Source organism: Lutzomyia longipalpis, chromosome 4 (genome assembly GCF_024334085.1).
Source record: "Lutzomyia longipalpis isolate SR_M1_2022 chromosome 4, ASM2433408v1".
Taxonomy (NCBI): domain Eukaryota; kingdom Metazoa; phylum Arthropoda; class Insecta; order Diptera; family Psychodidae; genus Lutzomyia; species Lutzomyia longipalpis.
This window is the reverse complement of record NC_074710.1, coordinates 18,101,578-18,124,936: the sequence shown is the minus strand read 5'-3', so window position 1 is coordinate 18,124,936 and position 23,359 is coordinate 18,101,578. Positions and strand designations below refer to the sequence as shown.

The 23,359-nt window shown below is 34.2% G+C and overlaps 1 protein-coding gene across 6 annotated transcripts in view; it reads right to left on the bottom strand.

Moving 5' to 3' along the window:
- The window catches only part of LOC129795343 (POU domain, class 6, transcription factor 1), a 174,011-nt gene that overhangs the window by 95,680 nt on the left and 54,972 nt on the right, over positions 1-23,359 (bottom strand). For all 6 annotated transcript variants that reach the window (XM_055836561.1, XM_055836558.1, XM_055836559.1 and 3 more), the window contains exon 3: positions 11,276-11,538. In XM_055836561.1, coding sequence (XP_055692536.1) covers positions 11,276-11,515 — 240 coding nt within the window. In that variant the 5' untranslated portion in view covers positions 11,516-11,538. The remainder of the gene's footprint in view (positions 1-11,275; positions 11,539-23,359) is intronic.

Sequence of the window (23,359 nt, the reverse complement as noted above, 5' to 3'; positions counted from 1 at the left end):
ACCCAATGATGCCCATTTCTGCATCTTCTCAAAAGAATCGTGCATAATGAGCGGATAACGTTGCTGCCAATCAATATCACTCCGCTGCTCTCTCGGCTACAAAATGCTGGTGGTAACGTCTTTTTGCCACATAAGATTAAACGTCGTGAGATTACTTCTTGATTATTGAGCTTCATTAGGAATTTTGCTGTGTGCGCGAGCCTATTTTAAAATGCAAATTGTTGCTGTTTCCTCGTACAGGGAACAATTAAAATTAGATTAATTTACACAACAACAAAAAACAACTTTAGAATTTCTTATAATGCACAGCCACGAAGGAAATCAATTAGAAAAAAAAAACAGAAAATTCCTTCGAAAGAGTTTAATTATAAATTGTGATTAATTTTCAGTTAATTGTGTGCCCCTTTGTTTCAAACGTTTATTATGAATAAAAATTGACAGAATGTGACAGAAAAAAGAGAATTGTCACATTGACAGTGTTGACATAATTGTGTTCTGTCAGTTTAACAGATCTATCACAAATTAGAAATTAAGGAATTTGTCTGAATTTGATGAAACTTCTTGGGTGAATTTCACTAGTCAGACAGTCTTAAGTTTTCTTAAGAAAAACTTAAAATTTCTTAAGAAAAACTTTAAAAAACTTTCTTTTTAAAAATCTTTTTTCTTTCTTTTTTTTAATCTTTTTAAAAAGATTTCTTAATTTTTTTTTAGACAAAACATTAGAGTCCTTAAGTCAAGAAATTTTCTATTTCTGATCGTCTTAAGACATCAAAACTCTTAAAAATCATTAAAAAGAATATAGCATTTAGCCTAATTTAGCCTAATTCAGCCTGAATCAAGAAATCTTAAGTTTTCTTAAGTTTTTCTTAAGACTGATTAGTGAATTTTGCCCTCATATTACTTTCAATCAACATTTCTGGTATTTTCTCAATGAGAATTTTTTTCATTGATATTTCAACTCAAATGCAATTCTCATTGACTCATTAGGTAGGAGGAATCTCTTTGAGAATATAAAACATGAATTTTGTGGTTTGCTCCCGCGTGTTCTTAATCTATTTTTGAAGCACTTCACAGGCGGAGATCGAAAGTGAGAGTGATGAATAAGGTTCAGCCTCATTTTCAGCCAAAAAAGCTTCTTTTTTTTCATTGAAAGGAAGTTAGACAATCTCCAGGGCCAAAAACGACTAAATTCAGGTAGAAATGAGAGCTATATAGCAAATGCACTGGCACAGGAAATTCGCATTAAATAGCAATCAAAATGAGCTCCTTCTCGTAAGAATCACAGATATGTTGTATTAAGAAAAAAAGAGAGAAAAATGCATAAGAGATGATTTATAGCTCAACTAAAGTATTTTTTCGCATTTGGGTACCTCTCACGAGGCTCATGATGAGTTATAGGGGGGCAATTAAATGCCAAAAATGGCTCCACATTGGAATAAATTCGCTTATAATAAGAGGTTCGCTCTCTGTGCCGCAGACACATCTTCAGATCTCCATTCAAGGAGCTTTTTCTCTCTCTCTCTCCCACTTTTGTATTTATTAAATATTTTTTTGAAGCCATTAAAATGTTAATGTGGTGTATGCGTGTGTTTTAAATTACCCCGCCAACGCACAAGAGTCCATCATATAAATTACAATCTCTCTTTGCGAACAAAATGCGGGAAAATTCATTGAATGGAAAATGATCATGAGTGTGACAATTGAAATTATTATTATTAATTAATTAATTTTAAATGGGGCACCAAATCTACTTTAATTTATATTTTTGGACTTTTGCGGAGGCTTTTTCAGGGGCTTTTGAAGTTGTCTAGACTCACTAGAATGCAACAAAAGAAAAATAAAATTCCAAGAGGCGCCAAAAGATCCATTTTAGATGAGCAAAAATTGCTTTTGGAAATTTATAGACCTCTGCAAAGCTGTAATTAAAACCAGCGCGTAATAAATTGCCTTTTGATGTAATTTAATTCAGCAAAAAAATTATTTTGAATTCTCAAACTAACAAAAAATAAACAACGGGTGAAATTCACTATTCAGACAGACTTAAGATTCCTTAAGAAAGACTTAAGTCTTCTTAAGATTCTTATAATAATAAGAATATTCATAATATTACTTAAGATTCTTTAAGAAAAAATTTAAGATTTTCTGAGAAACATTTAAGATTTTTAAGTTTTCTTAAGGGAAACTTAAGATATCTTCAGTCAGACTGAATCTCGGACATTGGAATTCGTATAAATCATCAAAAATATGCATTGTGCTCGACTTACTTAAGAAATCTTAAGTTATTCATAAAATAAACTTGAGAATCTTAAATTTTTCCGGAGAAACTTTAAGTTTTTTTTCTTAAAGAAATATAAAAACATTCTTAGGAAAACTTAAATTAAAGAATCTTCAGAAAACTTTAAGAAACTTTAGAAAACTTAAAACATTCTTAAATAAAAACTTACAGAATCTTCAGAAAACTTTAAGAAACTTTAGAAAACTTAAAACATTCTTAAATAAAAACTTAAAGATTCTTCAGAAAACTTTAAGAAACTTTAGAAAACTTAAGACTGCATGATTAGTGAATTTCACCCAATAACCAAGAATTGTCCATCTCATATTAGCTGGAAAATCTTTGGAAATCATTGGGAATATTTTGCTGAAAAAATAAAAAAAAAATCATGAACAAACCTGAATATTTAAAAGTTCTTTTAACCCTTGAAGGATCCATTCGAACCTGAAACTTTGACCTTAATTTTCGCTAAAAAAGAAAATGTTTTTCCAAGTTTTCTTTCACAAAACTTCAGGTAATTGAACATCCCTAAACATATCGCTAAATATAAATAAATAGATTTTATTTCATGACGATTTAAATACCGATTTGGCCACAATGGCCAGCAAAAGCCTCCAAAGATTAAATTGAAAACAACGCCATCTATTGCCACAAAACTCTCATTTTGCATAATTACCTCAATCTATGTTATTAATGTTTTATTTAAACAACAAAAAAAGCATAATATCGAGCTTCTGCTGTCTGGCTTCTCCATCAGCTTTCCCACCCCCATCCTCACACCCTTCAGAAAAGCACGTGGAAGCACGTTGATGGCAATAATTACATGGTGGTGATATTAGTACAAAATGTTTGGGGGCTATTTTAAGTTTTAGTAGCGAGTCAAGCGTGATAAATTGTCCTTTAGACAATGTTCCGCACCCCGAACCCCTTTTACACTGCTTCTCTTCTGAGTGCCGAAAATGTCACCCCAACCACCCCAATGCTCTGCCCAACATTGAAGCCACCTCAAAATAGTTTCGCACGTTGTGCCGTGCAGCTCCATCCCTCACTCCCCCGCACATCTGTATCAGTTTGAGTGGATTAACTAACATGGGGAAGGAAGATGTGTGTGTGTGGCGATCCTGGTGCTTTTTGGGGTGCGAGACAGCGTGAAATTAGGTGGGTGGATTGCCCCATACGGGGTGGGCTCAATTTGCCACCCGCGTTGCCAATGTAAATGAGAAGCTTCCCGGAGATACTCTCGCACGATGGGCTCCATATTTCATTTACAGGGTGGCAAGAAGAAAAGGGTTGGTGGGAGGATGAATTGGTTTTTGGTTGAGGGAAGCCAGCCAGAGGCAGGAAGGGGTTGTGTGTGTGTGGATAAGCCAACTAATGAGATTGATTCTCATAAATTAGCAACATTATTTTTTGGCGGTTGTTTGTTTTAAGGTGAAATGTAGGTCAAAATGGTGTGTAGATTTTTATTTATTCTTTTTTTTTTTAGCTGAAAAGGGCTCATGTCAAAGGGTTGGCAGCCCTTAGATTGCTTGACACCTGCCATATTGGGGATGCCTTTCAAAAATATCTACATACAATCAGTTATCAATTTTTTTAAAGTAAAAATATATCAAAATTCGTTTGAATTTTCCATTGAAAAGTGTAGAGAAATTCAACGAGAATGTACTGTATTAATCTATGTTTTGTTACTAATTTGACAGTTGATTAACTGTCAATTTTTTAATTTAATTTAATTCAAATAAAACTCGTTTGTAATGAAAATCAATTTCCTATTTTTTTCAATGAAATAATATGAATTTGACAATTATTGCTATCTTGTCATTGGACTGTCAATGGTATCTGTCAAAAATTTGACAAGAAATAAATTTTTAAAAAAATTGAATTTTGTAAACTGACTTCAAAGTTACCAAGGAGATTAAAATCAGTCAAAAAGTTAAATTTTTAACAGTCTCTCAAGTAGAAGTTTCCTTTCTATCTATTAACATTATTTTATTGACTTTTGACTTTTATTTTTATAAGTTTGACGTTAATTCTAACACTTGATTTTTATTCTTACGTTTGACATTTCTTTTCTAATATTTGACATTATTACATGCAATACAATTCAAATATTAACATTTATTATCTAATTATCTTCAATTTCCTTAACAAATTCTGAAGTAAATACTTCAGAAATAAATCTAAAAATGAATTTGCTTGTGAAAGGGGTAGGATTCTGGGCCAAATGTATTCGAGAAGGTGTCTTCTCTCTATCTAAGAACCTTCTTTCTGCGGAGAGAAATTCCATCTTGTGGCGAAGGTTGATAAATTACTGCAAAATTTGCAAAAAGGGTCTTGAGTTAGACTGATGGACAGAAGGCCGGATGAATATTCTTGGACATTGAGAATGAGAGAAAATTGAGGGTTGAGGATGAACTACATATATAGCTGTGAAGGAGTCCATTGTTGTAAATTTATATTAACTCTCTCACCCATCGACAGGGCCTCTACACCCCCAAGGTTCACCCCCATTAGGACGCCGGACAGACGGGTTGCGAGGCACACACGGGTGTATTAATTGAGCTCCATCTATTAAATTATTCTCCATTGTGGTACGCTCCAAAGTACTGACTTGTATGTCCATCATCTTAGTATGTGGCAATGGGGGTGCCTTTGAGGGAGATATGTATATTCTCTGTGCTATATGTATATGTAGCTCCGGTGTTGAAGAAACTTTCTCATCAACCCTCCTTTGCATTCTAACTATGTATGTATATAATGTTTGAATATTATTGTAGCAAATTTATATATATGCGAGGAGAAAGACGAAGACGTCCAACCTTTATACGAATAGTGGTCAGTTTTGCTTCGTCGCATCCCTCCGGCGTATACACCCAATCCCAGTACAGGAAATTAGAACATGAGGGGGGTAAGGGAGGTGGACAAAGGAGGGGGGGGGGAGAGGGGGTGAAGAAAGGAAGAACTTTGTCGGGGCTCTCTCTCAACATAATGAGATCATAAAGTTTGTCTAATCAATAATGGAGGAGAACAAGTAAGACGGAACTAAAACTAACTAACACCGCTGGTCATCCTTCCGTTTGTCTTCTAATAATACACCCTCCCCGCTCTACCCCCCCCCACCCTTTCCTGCCCTACACACATCTTCAACCACCCCCCTAGCCTCGCTTCAAGCACCCAAAGGAAGGTTTGAGAGATGTGCAAGTCCGGAACTCAACTCCAACTCATTAGAATCTTCTCTTACTCTTTATATGTATGTTGGAGCAAGAGGCGGAAGATTCTGGTATGTTTTCTCTCAAACCAACTCCCCATTGGCCTTATGGTTATACTGTCCCAAGTATAGCCCTGGTGGGGAGTGGGGAGGGGAAGGGGGGCTGGTAGGTGGTTTAGTAGAAACATGAGTGGGTGGACAATGGTCAGCGTAAAATAACAAACCATCCACAGCATCTCTTCCAAAAGCTCCCACCCTCTTTCTACTCCCACACCCTCTCCCCCCTCCTCCATACCCCAAAGTAGTACCCTGGTGGCCGCCTTACGTCTTAAAATGTAGGACGAAAGGCATTGTTGTTGATGTTGCGGGCTAGTTTGCTGTTATTACAAGAGAAACCCATGGGTTTACCGTCCATCCATCAATGTGTGGCTTTACATTTAATACACCCACCCACCTACCTACCCCCTCACCCCCACCCCCACCCCCCTCAATGTGGCATATATGAGAGAAAACATCACCAATATCGGTAAGTGGACGATGGTAGTGAGTTTAAAGTTTCTCACACAGAGTCGTCTTTCACCCATTTGGTCCCACCACCCTCCTCCTGAAGCAGGATGATGTTTATGAACGGCTATATTAGTTGGGGAAGTTTTGCGCCCGAAAACCCGCAAAATGCAACCAAAGAAGTTGATGGATATTTTCTAACCACCACACCCTGAAGAACTTGATGGAAATTTCATTATAAATTGCCTTCGTTGCACAATATTCTCGTAGTACAAGAGGAAAATTTTGATATGCAAACCATTCTCTTGGACATTATATAATAACATTGAGAGGGGGGGGGGGGCAGGACAACAAGAAGGAGCCTCTCCTTGCCTTGAGGAAATTTTTAAAATTATTTTTTCTCTTGGGTTTGTTTTTAAGGGTTTAATTTTGTAAGAAGAAATCCGTTGAGCTTTGCGAAGGGTTAACCCTTTTGTGTCCAATGGGAAGTACAATGACAAAAACGTTAAAAAGAGTTCATTTTCCCAATTTTATAAATTTATTTTTACTATTCTTCTCTAAAATGTATTAAAAAACAAAACTAAAGACAGAAAAAAAACTTTAAACTGAATAAGTCAGTTAACAATTCAAAATTTTTTTGAAATTTATTTCCTGTCAAATTTTTGACAGATACCATTGACAATTCAATGTCAAGAGAGCAATAATTGTCAAATTCAAATTATTTCATTGTACAAAATTAGGAATAATTGATTTTCATTACAAACGTGTTTTATTTGAAGAATGAATCTCAAGGAAGAATGAAGCCAAAGAAAAAAACAAGAATATTGACATTAACAGTAAATCAAAAAAATAGAAATAAGATTTTCTACAAAAGTGATACTTGAATTATTTTTTATTTTTTTGAATTTTTTGCAGAGAGAATTAATGAAATGACTAGAAATTCAATTTTAAAAATTCTTTAATTTTTTATCAATTTATGTTCTAGCGATGTTTTACTTTTTATCTTTTCGAACTAAAATTTTAACAATCTCAGCATTTTGTGACAATTGTCGGCCCCTTAAAACACACACAATGTACCCATAAAAACACAAATCAATGCATTTTACTGTACAAAAAAAAAACCCCAAAAAGTGAGCAACCCCTCCAAGGTATAAACAAACCACCTTTGAGCACCCTAAAATATACATACATCAATTTATTAGTCTGACTCATGAGTTGTGGTTGTGAAGAGCGCACAAAGAATGTGCCAAAAAATGAATAAACCTTAAATCCGGTGGACTCGGAGCATTTAATGAAGTAACAAACGAGGAAGCACTTAAGTACTCCTCTACCTTTTCCAATGAGACTTTAACAAATAATTTGCCACACATTCTCCGGCGCGGGCGGGGGGATGTTTTGGGTTGAAAATTGTGACAATTGCTGGAGAATTTTAATGGCAAAACCTTACGTTAAGAACATTTTATGAGGGTGGAAAATTGTGTGACGGGGGAGGGAGGTTTCCCTCTGTGCCGCATTTGCACCTCTTCGTCTCCATACTGTGAGTGAGTCCACCTTGAAATTTACGGGCGTGTTTATGAATACGAAAATTAGCTTTAAATGCTTATGCGGGTGGTGGATGCGAGGGAGGGGTTGATGGAAAATTCAACGGCGGAGTACTTGGAAATGTCGCACCCTTTCAGTTCCCAGGAAACATCCTGCAGAAAGGGGGTTGAGCGCGCAAAGTAGGGGATGAGTGCTCTCGTGCTAAATTACTTTTACAATTTCTTCTTCATTTTATCAGTTGTAAAATTATTTTTAAAAAAATTCTAGAAATAAAAAACGGAGAAAAAACGTTTGTACTAAAAGTGTACTAAAAATATACTAAATGTGTACTAAACATGTACTAAAATTGTACTAAATGTCCATTTACATCACATTAGACATCTCGCATTTGCACATGATGTATCCATGGGGAGAAAGACCACATATTTCACCCCCAAAGAATGTCTTTCAGGGCGGGGGAAGGTGCTGGTGGAACATGAGGGTGCCTTCCATGTCCGAGATATATAACTTTATGTACAAACTGACCACTATTAATACTCCAAAATATATAGCATGGGGTTTGGAATATGTGGAAAGCAAACACTCTCGTTTTGGAGTCTGTTTGGTTTGGCAGGCAACCGCAGTTTGGGGGTGAAAAGGGTGGCCAAACCCCCTCCCCCCATCCGCATGACCCCTGAACTTGCCCTACGGTCGCCTCAGAAGGTGCCATAAGATGGGTACTTAAGTCGTTCGAAATTTCCACACAAAAAGATCCCTTTTCTCGCACTCTGCCACAGTACCAGCTATATGCAAATTTCTATAAATATAAAGGGAATATTCTATTTTTTTAAATTATATTTTAGTACAGAATTTACGTTTAAATTTTTAAAACATATTGATTTTAAAGTAAAATAAGTTCAAAAGTTTTTTGCGTAAATAACAAAATGTCAAAAGGTAGTTAATATAGAAAATTAAGGGGAAAATGTGAATTAAATTATTCAATATTGATTACTTAGTACATATTAGTACAAATTTTACTTAATCTATTGATTTGTTGAGTTAATGTCTAAATTATAAGCTTTAGATTAAATACACTTTCCATGCGGGTTATTTTTACAGAATTATATGAAATTTTAAAAAAAAACGAATTTTAGTACATGTACTAAATTTAAATTTTATATGCCAATGGAGCCATAGTGCGAAAATTGCTGCAAAGGGAGTCTAGTTCATTTGAAAATTTTAATTTTTTTTACATTAAAAATCACATCTGTCCAAATTCACCCAAAATTTCATGATCTTTTGATCAGAAAATACGATTTTTTCGTCAGAAAAATTTTAAATCAAAATTTAATGAAAAAAAAAATTAAGAAGAGTTTCTTCAGCTTCCAGATCCTTCATGAGTTTCCGATCAAATTCCAATCAAGTTATGCATTGATTTATGATTCTTTTTACCCCACAGAAGGGGTCAATTGAAATTATTTCTTAATGTAAATTCAATGAATATTAACGTATAAAAAGAAGTTTCTTTTGATCAGAAAAATGTCCTTTTCGTCAGGAAAAATGTTCTTTTTTGTTCAGATAAATTTTCATTTAATTTGTGAATTTTCTTCGTGGAACCTTCTCCCCTTTCGTGGTCACACTGACTGCGTATCGCACTTTGCAAATCTCTGGCAAATGAGAGGAAAAAAAAACGCTAATTTCTTATAAGTATGAGGAGGCAGAGGGCCCCTTATCGCCAACCACTTGTGAGCCCTCTAGGCATTTCTTGTGCGCTTCCAATGAGCGAATTATACTGCTAATTACCCATTGGAGTTAGTGGTGCTAAAAATGACGCACACTGCTTGGTGGAAAAAATTCAAGCTCAATTGACTCCACATAAGCAATTTATTTTACCTCCCTACCCCATTTAAAAGGGAAGAGGAGAGTTTCGGGGGAGTCTCTGGGGCGGAAAAAGGTGGTAAAAGTCAAGTCTTGAGCGTCAAAACTTGCTCGCGAAAATGGATAATTAGTGCGCTGCATTGGCATTGATTTGAGGGTGCGTGGGTGGCAGGGTGGTGGTGCAAGTGGTGGCGCATAACACACGTGCTCAATTGAGTCGTGCATTTGTGCACTTGAAAATCATTTTAATCGGCTAATTCAAAATGAGAAATTATGCAAAATTTACATATTTTGATGAATTCACGTGCCTGTAATTGGTGGGTGGTGGGTGGGGCTTTGTGACGTTGGATTTTGATGAATAGCAGCACATTTTGTGCGTGGCGACGTCATTCTGCTACCCCCTGCCCTTTGTTGAAAATTGGGGGACACCCAGAGCACAGATCAAACGCATTTTCTGGGCTTTTTTTGTTGCAAAGATGATTTTCCATGAGAAGATTGCCAAGATTTCTCGGAGTTTGCTTGATGGATATGGGTTAAGGGAAATGTCGGAGGGAAAGACACTGATTTAAGTAACATCCTCTCCCCCCCCCCCCACCGCCCTTCTTTGAAGAGTAATTCATTTGACCCTTCTCCACATAAACTCACACACATGAACTCCCTTTTTGCGTCCCGCACTCAATCTTCCTCACCCAGAGCGAAGTAGTGGCAAAGGAGATAACTAAGTGGCAGGATTTGCCGTCATTCTGACCAAGAAATGTTTGTCCGTCGGACAGTGACCATCCCCCACCCCCAACACAGGATTTACATAAATAATTTGAGTTTTGGAAAATAATGTGGGCAAACGGGGGGATTCCGGAGCTATCTGGCTGGGATATTCGTCCCAACTTCTGGACTTTGTCAAATAGCTCAACATTAATTTTAAGTACAAGTTTAAGGATATAATTTTTGGAAAATTTCACATCACCCCTCATTTGTTCAAACCACGACATCCTCTTTATCTTGAGATTAAGAAGGGTTTTAAGGGAATTTGAACTTACATCGTATTTTTTAGACAAGAAAAATGTTTTTTTTTTGTTCAGAAATTCATTCTTTGAATACAAAATAGTGTGAAAGAAAACCGTTAAAATGATTTATTTAAAAGGATTTGTGGAATAATTTATTTAAAAGAAAATTTTGATTGTTTTCTGCGTTGAAATGTTATTAAAATATTTCTAATTTCGACTTGAAAAAATATATTTTATATTTTGCAAAAAAGTCCTGTTACCCGTGTTTTATTTATAAGTCTAATATTTATTAAATAAAGTATTTTTTTAACAATGATTCTAAAAAATTTTTTTTTCAACAAAATTTTGTTAAAAAAATGCAGAGAAAAAGTATTAAAAAAAATAAATCAATTGAGATTTGAACCTGCAACTTATCTGTTGAAACTCAAGCGTGCTAACCAATTAATCTAAAAATCTTCTTCAAACACACCAAGTTTAGTTTATTTATTTCTTCCACGTAGTACTTTAAAAGCTCCTTAATCAACAGAATGGTACTGAAGAGAGCCCAAAGACACCATCGGAGTCATTTCTCAAAATTAAATTATTCAAGTGTTGATCACATAAATTCTTCAAGATATTTTATTTTAAATATTTTTTCGTGTCCATTATCACGTCATCTGGACCTCTTTTGCATACGATGCAATTTTTAAGGTGTTTTAACAATTAATTGCCTCATGCAAATTATGACGCGCAGAGAGTCAGGGAAAAGTATCATCGTCAATAAATTCTGATCACGCACGCGGAGCGAGATATTAATGATTGATCATTTCGTCGTTGTTTTTTTAACGGTGTTTGGAGGGATGGGAAAAGTGATTAATTTGAGGAGAATTTTTTTGGGATGAGACTCACCTCTGATTTGAGATTGATTGGATGCTGCTGCTGCTGTAGAATGGTCGGGGATGAGGATGTGGATGATGGTGTCATGGTGTTGCTGGTATTGGCCTGAATGGACTCCAGTTCGCGCTTGATGACACCCAATGTGGGTCCCGATGATGATTCACAGGGCATTACTGTGCCCCCGAGCATCGCAATGGCTTCACCACTGCCACTATTGCTATTCTCAGCTGCTTCCTCGCAACCCTCTGCCATATCAGACTCGCATCCCGACTCGTCTGCACACCGAGAAAAGAAGAAAAAGAAAAATTCATCTTTCAAAGATTTTGAGAGAAATCAATGCGAGGCTTCATTGGTCTTTTGGTACTCCCGGAAAATCCACCCCCTCCCCATGTCTCACTCAACCCTCACACCCTTCTGGGGGTTGCTTTATGCGCGAGAAAAAAAATCCTATAATTAATCGCACTCGAGCGTCAAATGTAATGGCGTAATATTTTTTTTTACTCTCTCTTCCTCTGCGAAATCCGATATTCGCCAATTGACAGCGGGCGGGGTTGATTTGCAGCCTCATTGAGAGCTACATACATACACAAAAATCGCACCATCCCCTATCGATGGATTTCACAGAACGATATGAAAATACATAAATTGAGGGGTTGGATTCGCGACTTTTCTCACACACAAAAAGGGAGAAAAATATTTTGATTTTATTGAAAAATCGAAGGGGATGCATTTAGTTCATTTTCGGCAAAATTTTATTATTCGTTTTATTGATCTTATCAATTGATGAATTTTAGCTTTCCACGCAGGATAAGAGGGACACACGGAAGATGGTTATTTAGGACAGTAATGAAGCATTGAATATTCTCTAAAATATACGATTTTTTTTTTGTTAAAGTATTACAAGAAAAATTGTAAAAGAATGAAAAGAAGTAAAAAAATAATTTGTAAAAAGTTGCTCAAATTTTGTAAGAATTTAGATAATTTTTATAAAAAAATTGTTGAAGTTATAGTTTGTTTCAAATATTCATTTAAAAATTATTTTTAACACATAAGAAACGTTTTGTTTCTTAACCAGAGGACGTTTCTCATTCAAAACGTCTTCTTTAGCCTCTTTTGCTTGAATTTGATATGCATTTGTAACTTGGAAAAACAACTAAATTAATAAATAATTGGAAAAATAAAGTTTTCACGTTTGCGTCTACGTATGACCCTAAACACGCGAAAGGGTTAAACAAGAAGCTTAAGCTCCAAGCAAATAATTCTAACTCGACTTTTTGTTAATTTTCAAGAAAAAAAAATACTAAACAATCACTTCTTAGCCATGTAAATTTTTAAATTTAAATGTTTCACCATTGAGTTAAGCTAGTTATGCACGGAGTAGAAAAATACATCATTTATCTCATCATACGTTCAATCCACCCTTCCCCTTGCAATGAATACGCACCAAAAGTAATAAAATAAACAACAAAATGTAATTAAATAAATTAATTTAAAAAAATCAGTGAGGAGAAGGCTAAAAATCCTTGAAAGTGAAACATTTTATTTGTTTAGCAATGGGATGGAAGCAATGAAAAAAACAACAACAATAAATCCTTCACAAAGCTCAAATTGCACATGAGAGTACAATTAATCAATTCTCTCATTTAAATTGTACTAACATAGTTTATTTACTTTTTATTATTCCCAAGAAAAACCTTTCGAGGAAATTAAAATTGAGTTTTTCTCAAGATTATTGCGTTGGAGTTTTTTTTTCTAATTGACGTGCAATTTGCAATTAATTTGCGAATTCATTGATTTTTTTCTTATTTGTGAATTTGCTGAATTTCTCAGTAAATCAAGCCCAAATAAATGTTCTAATTTGGATTCCCTGCGTGACTTGAAACAAAAGCCACCCACCCCCATTTGTTAGTTTTCCTTTGAGCCTATTCACCCTTTTTGTAGTACCTTGACGAAGAGTTTAGTGTGAGGTTTATAGCAAATTCCAGGCGAGAAGGATTCATTGAAATTTCAACGTATGGGGTGCAATGTAAGGCTCAAATGAGGAGATTCAAGTATTTGTGCGAAAAAAGGGTTGAATTGATATGAGTTTGACAGAAGAGCGTGATTCTTCGACAATAATTTCCCTTTACACTCATTCTTGGGGTTAAAATTAAAGAAAATCTCTCATCGAGGTCAAGTTTTTGAATTTAACGAATATTTCCCCTCAAGGAGCTCAAAGAGGGGCTTTTTTTCTACCTAAAATTCCTTTCGTGCAATTAATTTGGACACAACATAAGTTTCATTAGCTGTTGGAAAAAAATAAAATAATCCAACTAAAAGGGTTGAGAGTTGCAAAAAGGAGGCTCTTCATTTTGAGCAACTCATGTGAGAATATTTGAAAATAAAAAAAAATTTTTTTATTTAATTTATTTTCAGGTTAATCTTAAGGAAAAATTCTAAATCTTTTTGGTTTTTTTTCCCACAATTTTTTATTTCAATTAAATGTCACATAAAGCTTCAAAAATGACGAAAATCCTTTGTTAAAAAAAACGCATTTATGTTCCTGTTCCCGAAAAAAGGGAAGTGTGGGAAATTATTTGGCAAAAAGGGTGAAAAACAAGGGGAGGTTGAAAACACACGGCAGGGGTTTAATTTTTTTGTGCTGCGAGACACACAAAAAAGGCATAATTATAAATGAGGTATAGTGAAATCGTAAAGAGCATTAACGATTTTTACCTCCCCATATTATGTACAATCCCGGCCGTTTGTTGCATTTTTCCGGTGCAGGCTGGTTTTTTTTTTACTCATTCATCCTGCCCATGTGCTTAATTTCATAATAAGACCCCCTCCTCACCGTCCCTTGGCGTATTTCGTTCAAACCGTAGCCAATTTATATGTTTTGCTGACGCATAAAACTGAAATGTTTTGTCGACAAATTTCGTTTTGAAGTTGCTTTTATCGGAGAAATGTTTTTTTTTTCATACTTTGCTGTGTGTGTAACAAAAGGTTGCAGGTATGGTGTATTTTGCAGGATATACGAAGCCCCCTAGTAGGGAGGTAATCGATATACTTGGCTTACAAAAAAAAACTGATTGAATTGAACTGCTTTCCAAAGTGAAATTGATAACCATTTGATGCACATTTTGGAACAAGTCAAGGGGCTAATAATTTTATAGATTTTAGGGTTTTTTGTAAGTGCTTAAAAAAATCAGCATTTTCTAATTAATTTCTAAGATTTTTTAAAAAAAAGGTTTTTGTGAGAGTTTTGTTATAATTCAGCTGATTAGAAGATTTTCAATTGATATGATTTTTTTTCAGACGCAGAATTTTTTTTTCAAAAGGTTTCTTTTCAGCAGAATATTTATTCAGAACAATTTATTTTAAAAGAATTATCTTATCAGAAGATTTTCAATTTATCCGAATTCTCATTTACCTAGATAATTTTCCATACTGCTGAATTATTATTCGTTGTATATTCAGCAGATTTTTTTACTCAGCAGAATTTTCTATTCAGCAGATAGAACTTATTTAGAAAAACGTATTTAGAAGATTTCTCATTATGCTGAATTTTTATTAGGAAAACTTTTAATTACAAACTAAATATTCAATAGAATATTGATTCAACTAATTTTCTTTTAAAAAAATTTCTTATACTGCTGAATTTTAATTCTGATTATCGTCTCTCTAGCTTTAAAATTCAGCAAATTTATTACTCAGCAGAAAATTCATTCTCACCCAATGTTCACTAACGTATTATTCTATTTATCGGAATTTTTTGGTCCATCACTTATTCGTTGGAATTTTTATTCAGCAGATTTTTAATTCTGCGAATTTATATTCAGATGATAAATCATTCAGCGGAATTAGCTATTTATAAAAGCATAATTTACATTCAGCAGATTTTTTTATAAGCTTATTCAGCAGAAAATTTAATTAAAAAAAATTCAGAGTTTTGGGTTTTTATTTCGCGTAATTAAATAATTTACAATAACATAGAATATTTACAAAATTTCAATCTGGAAGTACCTTAAAATAAATATTGAGCGCAATGATTAAGTTGCTGACAATTACTTTTCCATTCAGGGGAGTTTATGTAATTTTCAGCTTATCTTTTAAATATTTCTCGAAAGATTTCTGCAAGAAAATTCTTTGTAAAAAATTAATTATTGAACAAATCGGTTAGAATAAATAAATTTTAAGCCGAAAAATTAATTAAAAACTTGCTGAAAAGAATGAATATAATAAAACTCTAAAGAAAAGACTGAGAAGACTCTTTGATTCATCACGCTTATTGATGGTTTTTCTGATGCTGCCACATCTCCCTGTACGCTCTTGAGCATATTGTAATTAAATGTAAATCAGATTAAGCTGAAATTTTCGTATTAATATATACTTAACATATATACATATATAATACACAACATACTTTTCTCTCTCTCTCTCTCACACACAAACCAGTTACAATTTATATAGAATTATTTAAATGTGGTTACGAGAATGGCGCAAAATGGGAGCGGGCGCGAGATGAGGAGAGGAGACAAACTGTCATTGTTGTATTCTAATTATTCTGATTAAAGTCCATTTGGGTGCCTCTTTGGAGGTTCTCTCCTCTCTCTCTCTCTCTCTCTTAGCAAATCTCTGTGTGAGAGTTCTCTGCTGAAGGAGGATGGAGGCGGGAGGGATGCTGTAGCGCGAAACCAAGTCCGCGGATTAAGTGTGAGCATGTACGGGGCGAGGGGGAGGCAGGGGGGAATAATTCAGCAATAAAATTTTCAAGTCCACCACTTGGCATCTTCGTGCTGTGAAAATGAGTGTCGCGACAAAAACTTAATATCATTTGATCTCATTATATTCTGGTACGCTCAACTCTTCACTCCCAATTATGCTAATTTCTGCCATCTTTGTGCCGCCACCCCCGCATACTCTCCTCATCATGTCGCAATCTCCATGGCATTCGGCATGGTGTGTGTGTGTGTTGAGTGGCAAAATATATAATAAAATGAGTTGAGCCCAAACAGAAAAAAAAGAGGAAAGAGGAGGATGATTAATCAACGGAGGAAATTTTATAATAAAGCATTATAGAAGAGGGGTCGTCGTCATAATGATGGTGGTCTCTTGTTTCGCCTCATATCCTCTCTCTCACTCTCTCTTTATGCTTGATGTTTGTTGCAAAAGAATGAAAAAAAAAGGAAAATCGTCCACTCTCACCCCTTCTTGACATCTTTTGCCCCACACAACAGTTGTTCAACTTCAACGTTGTATATAATTACATGAGAGTGCATGCAAAATTCTCACAGAGAAACCTTTTCCCCAAAAAATTCAACGCACATACAATTCGAAATAATTATAAATTACACATAATGACGATTATGTACAGTACATAGTTCCCTTCGGCGTCCACCCTTAATTTATACCCAGCGCTCTTCAACCCTTTGTTTGAACATACAAAGGATGTCATGCACAATACAAGGGCGAAGTACCTAATTGAAGGAAACGCAGAAAACAATTTTAACCCACCCAGTCTTGTAGGGAATCAAAAAAGGATAAAGAATCGCCAAAAATATTCACCATTTTCCACTGGGGTCACAACGAAAAAAGCCAATAAAGTTTTGTAAAAATTCAAAAAAATTGGCCGCCATTCGCCATTTTGTCTCTTTCAATGCATGAAGCATATGTTTCAATGCTTCGTCATGAGCTTGTTGATGACAGTTTGACATTTCATTTTTTTTTTGGGAGAAAATAAAAAAAAATTGCGTATTTTTTAATTTAATTATCGTGGTAAATGTGTTTTACGTGTTGATTGAGTGATTTTTATATCTGAATACCTGAAGGATGAATTCCCGCACAGCCTGTGACCGTCTCAGCGAGCACATCATTGGTCGTGGAAAAGGTCTTGGGAAAGGTGGTGCCAAGAAACATCGTAAGGTTTTGCGTGACATCATCCAGGGAATCACAAAACCAGCAATCCATCATCTTGTCCGTCGTGGTGGTGTGAAACGCAAAGGATTCCAGCGCAGAGGATCTCTCAATTCGTGAAAAAGTCATCTTCAAGACGATCCACGACCATTGTTTTTGGATTGCTTTGTTTTGTAACGAGAGATGTGCTCGCTGAGACGGTCACAAGCTGTGCGGGAATTCATCCTTCAGGTATTCAGATATAAAAATCACTCTCGATCAACACGTAAAACACATTTACCACGATAATTAAACTAAAAAATACGCAATTTTTTTTATTTTTTCCCAAAAAAAAATGAATGAAATGTCAAACTCTCATAGACAAGCTCATGACGAAGCATTGAAACATATGATTCATGCATTGAAATGAACAAAATGGCGAATGGCGGCCAATTTTTTTGAATTTTTACAAAACTTTATTGCCTTTTTTCGTTGTGACCCCAGTGGAAAATGGTGAATATTTTTGGCGATTCTTTATCCTTTTTTGATTCCCTACAAGACTGGGTGGGTTAAAATTGTTTTCTGCGTTTCCTTCAATTAGGTACTTCGCCCTTGTATTGTGCATAACATCCTTTCTATCACGGCACCGTCATTGTTGAGTTGGTAGCTCTGCTGCTATGAAAGCCGAATAAGAACGGGGTGCTAAATCAAATTCAGCACACTGTCAATGTGGCTTTAATTGATTATAAAAAGAAAAACCAGAGAGAATTTGTTCATGAAAGTCCTTGAAATTGCTCGAAAAGTTGCAAAAGAATACAGAAATAAAAGGATTTAGAATGCAAGAAGGGGCGTATTAATTCCAAAGGGGTGTGCTTTAGTTCAAAAAGAATTTTTATTGTCAACAATAAGACACTTATTGAGGTTTGTGAAGAATTTAGAACAAATTGTAGTTGAACAGGGTGAATAGGGTTAACTTTTTGTTGGATGTAGAAACATAAAACAAAGAGAGAAGTTTTTCTTAAGAAACCTTAAGAAATCTTAAGACTATCTGACAAGCAAATTTCATCCTATATCTTATAGCTCAATTCAGCGGCTTAAACATCATTCAGATGGTATTATAAAATCAGTAAATTAATACTAACAAGGAGATGACCAAGCTGATGGGTCTTCGATTTGGCCCATCTTCGGGCAGGTGGTAGCTATGGGCCAAGGTGAATACCTCCCAAGAGGGTTGGTGCCAATGCGCCCTCCTTCTGCAGATATGCGTGGGTGTTGTGCTTTTGGCATGTCTTGGGTTTTTGACCAATATCTCGGTCTAGGGTTGATGGATTGCAATGAGCTTGGGATCGTTGGAAAGCTAGATAGATGGGCTACAAGTGGTCCGAAGAGACCAAAATTGTGGGGGCACCCCATGGGGCTCAAAAAGGGGCTTCTTTCGAACATTTGCATTTTTCTCCAAGAATAAATATATATATGCGGATGGTTCATATACCATAAGATGGGGTTCATGGAGTTGTACAATTCGTCCATACACGACTTTCTTGTGCGACAACGTTAAATACGAGTTTTCCTGCATTTTGTGAAAAATCAGTGATTTTTGTTCATTTGTTGCCATTTTGCGATGACAGCTCACAGGGTGCACCGGCAGATGTGTCTCCGTACAGTGGAAAAATCCCTTTGGGGAGAATTTTGGGATTTTCATGCTTTCTTCGTGGCAGTATTCAATGGATTTGGGTTCTCCACGATGATGACCATGCAATTGGACATTCTTTAGTGGTTGATGATGGCACATGCAATTATGCTATGTACATTTTTTCAACAAAACAAATTTATTTTCTTTCTCAAACCTCTCCAATGCTCCCGTACGTGTCTCATTCGGTGCAAATTCATGCAAAATTGTTAACTATGAGTGGTCAAGTGGTTGCCGATGGACATTGCTATATATATTTTTCAACATTTACCATTCTTTTTCCTCTTCAAAAAATTGAAGAAAATACAAATTAAAGGGAAATTTTATGTGTGCGGTGGGTGATTGCTGCTGATGGTAATTTTTCCTCTTCCTCTCTTTCAATGCAATATGTATATATTTATTGCAATTTTTTTTCTATTTTGAGGTAATTTTTCCTTCTTCTTCCACAACAACAATTTTTAAAGAAATTTAATTTATTTTATATTGAAAATAATAAAATTGGTAAATGTGGATTCTTCAGCAATTTTCAAGAAAATACAAATTAATTCTTCATCAACTTCTTCATATTACTTTGAGGTGATTTTTTTCTTCTTTTTCAACTATTTGAAGAAAATACAAATAAAAGGGAACTTTTTCCTTTAAATAAATAAATAAAATTATTATTTATTTAATTGAAAAAAATATTAAAATTGTTAATAGTGGTGAATGGACATTTTTTTTCTTTTATTGTTAAATGTATAATACATAGTAACATTTCTTTGTTCTTTACCAAATTTCTATTTTCATCTCCAACATTTTCTTTTAATGTTTAATGTTTTAATGGTGGTTTGTTGCTGATGGAAATCTCTTTTAATATACATAATTACCATTTTCTTCACCAACTTCTTCGTATTACTTTGAGGTGATTTTTTTGTTCATCTTCAACTATTTGAAGGAATGGGAGAAAATAATGAAATTTTGTTAATTGTGGTGGGTGGTAAATCTTTCTCTTCTTTTTCTTTGAGGTGATTTTTTTCTTCTTCTTCAATGACAACAATTTTTAAAGAAATTACATAAATAAATTGGTAAATGTGGTGGGTGGTAATTTTTCCTCTTCTTTTCCATAAGTTATTGCCATTTTTCACCAATGTCATAATAACACTTTGAGGTGATTTTTTTCTTCTTCTTCAATGATAACAATTCTTGAAGAAATTAAAATTGATAAATGTAGTAATTGATTGCCGATGAATAATATTAAAAAGGAAAAGAAACATATTGACAATTTACAGACATTTTCCAATCTTATATTGGGGAAATTTCTCTTCTTCTTCAACAACAACCCTGAGGAATCTTATCGTAAAAAATATTTATTGAAAACTATTTTTGCCTTTGTGATTTCTGCGGTTCTAACGGAAATATTTTTTAAATAAACACAATACGACCATGGTTTTTTGGGTATTTGCAGATGGCACAATTGAACATTTTTTTTTAATTTATCATGTCTTTTCCATTAAACATAAAAAGAGACATAATAAATATTTTAAAAAAATTATTTGGTGAAAGTTGAAGATGGTAACAATTTTAACACTTGAGGAAGAAATGTTTTGTGCCTTCCTTGGGTGTAAATTCGAGGATCTGGAGCTTCTTCACTGCAATTTGGTCACTTTTCGCAGTTTTAGAGTTGCAATTGGAAATGTTTTAAAACTTTTGTGCCAGCAATGATTTTTATTTTAACATCATTTTCATGGCTGCAGAGAGCATTGAAAATTTCGAAATTTAATTCTTTCACAACAATTAACATTGATTCTTCCATCCCCTCATAGGGTCCATGAAGTGAAATTTCACATTACATTTACCTCAAGCTCAAAAATACAATTGAAAAGCATTTTTAGAAGAGCTCTCAAAACAAATGTATTGCTGACAAAATATTATTAACAATTCCATCTGCAACACCCCTTAAAATTACCATTGACAAAAAGTAAAATAAATCAACTCACAAATAACCCCAAAGTAAAATTAAATTTAATTAATTCAATTTAAAAAATAAATTTGTTAATTCTTGCCAAATACCATCTTCAACACGAACCAAAGATCTGCATGACCTCACTAACCATCGAGGTACATGCCCTAGAGTGCCACAAATCCATTACAAACCAAATACCATGGTCATTTCTAGCTCAAATACAAATTTGCAAGCGTCTGGGTCGAAAGCTTTAATCAATCTGGCACTGGGTATCTTGTATGGCAAAATAGCCCTGTGGATGGTGTACTGGATTCTCTATTTTACAGTCCAGGGATCTAATCCCGCTACCGAATTTTCTTTTTTCCCCAAATTACCCTTTTTACCAATAAATTCCCATTGGAATGTCTCACAAATTGCCATGGGGAGTGTTCTGATGGTGGACAGAGTGGATGATGGACATACAATGTCTTTTCTTTGATATTTTCTCAACATTTCTTATACGTCATTGCTGAATATCATAAAAATATTAATAAAATCGCTTTGGGTTATAGGGAGTTCATTGAGATCCTTGGCATGAGCCTCAAGTGTTTTGCAGCCCATGGTCACATGTTGAAGATGGCCATAATTGTTAATTTTTATTCTTTCACATGGAAAATAAGTACAAAAATAATTCTTTCTACCTAAATATTTCACGGTGTGTATTATTACTATTATTTTACCATTCTTGTGGGTGATTTTAATGGTAAAATTATACATTGCAGATGGCAACATTTTTTCAACAATGCCATTTTTTCTAATATTTCCTAAAAATTCCTTTTCATTTGCAATGTCTCTCTTGCAAGAGTTTGAGGTGCGCTAATTCATCTTAAAAAATGGACCTTTAGGGGAGGGGGGGATGTGTTGAATAAAGATTTGCTGCATACACATTCATCAAATAATATTTTTAATACAGGACCTCTACGGTATATTAATAGTAATATATTAATGGTTCTGAACCTTCATCATTTTTCTTTTATTTTCATTAATTCATTATTTACATATTTTCATTTTTTTTAAATTTCTCATGTATCTCTTGCAAGAATTTAAGTTTGGCTATAAAGAACAAAATTTTAAGGAGGGGGTGTTTAATAAAAGAAGTAAATTTTTGATATAAAATATTTTAAATCATTCTTATTTTCTCTGGTAATTTGGAAGTTTTAGTGGACCATTTTCATTTTTTACAAGCCAAAAGGACAACGTTTTCACATGAAATAATGTAGAAAGGATATTGGTAAATATGGAGTTTGTATTTGGCTAGGTTCTCCTCTCTCTTTCTCTTATGGGTCACCTCATTCTTCTAATGCACATGTAAATTGATGCAATAGGGGGTTGGAAACCCTTCATGAGATGAGTAAAATAATCTATCTATCCATCTTAACATCTTTGTAAATAATAAGAATGGGAAAAATGCAGTAATTTGAAGAATAATATATCATAAGAGTCATATTTTTTTTAAATAAACTTTTCCTAAAAAGTAGTAATGATAATTTTGATACATTATCTTTGGTTTTTAAATCATTAGAAATCCTTTTCTTTCGTCAAGTAAAAAAAACGAAGCCGTACAGAGAATTTTCTCTTTTTCTTACCACGGCTCGAGAATTTCATTCCATTTAATAGAAGAAGTTTTTAATTTCATGAATGTATTTAAGCTTATAATTTTTAAAGAATTATGGATCGGTTTTGATAAAAATCTTTTCTTTTCTTTTCTAACAACTTAAAATTTGTTGTAAGATTTTAATAGATGGTGTTTTTCACCGTTTTCTTTTTTTGTTCAACAAAAAGGAAAACAAAGACTTTTTGTTCTAAAAAAAAACGATAAAAAAAAGAGCTTTAAAGAGCAATGGAAAAGTAATGTTCATCCAAAGATCTGATTAAAGAAAGAAATAAAATGTCAAAATTTCTTAAGATATTTCCCATAATACCAAAAATCTTATAACTTACAAATTATTACTTCTTTTATTAAAAAGAAAAAGTGAACATGAATATCTTCTTCACATTCAGAATATCACTCACAAGAACTCCTCTTGCAAATAATTAAAATTGATTAAATTAGTTTTTCAATTAACAGTAATATTTTATGTTAAAATACTCTTTTCAATTAAAGGCAAGTAAAGAATGTATTATCTTCTATATAATAAAGAAAGGCCTGTTTGTTGGTAATCGTCGTTCCTTCTTTTCTATACAAATCCACACCGTTTGTCCGATCGCGATGAAATTTGGTACAGAGGCTCCTTATAACAGGCGGTTTCAGATGGCCGTATTCATTTTCCCCCCAAAGCCCCCCTTCAAGTAGCCCCCATATAAGTCATGCATTTTATAAGAATTTTTGAATTTGGCGCCTGAAATGTCGTATGAAAATGATTTCTTCTCTTTACAAATTTTTCTTTTGGGATTGATAAGTGGCCCTAATCTACCTTTAAATCATCATAATTTATTTTCTCTCTAAAATGTGCGCGAAGCGCAACAAATCCCCGCGCTTTGCTCCAATTTACCTCGTCAAAAATAAATATGTGCCTATATATTTATTTCCTTTTTATTATTAATTATGCTT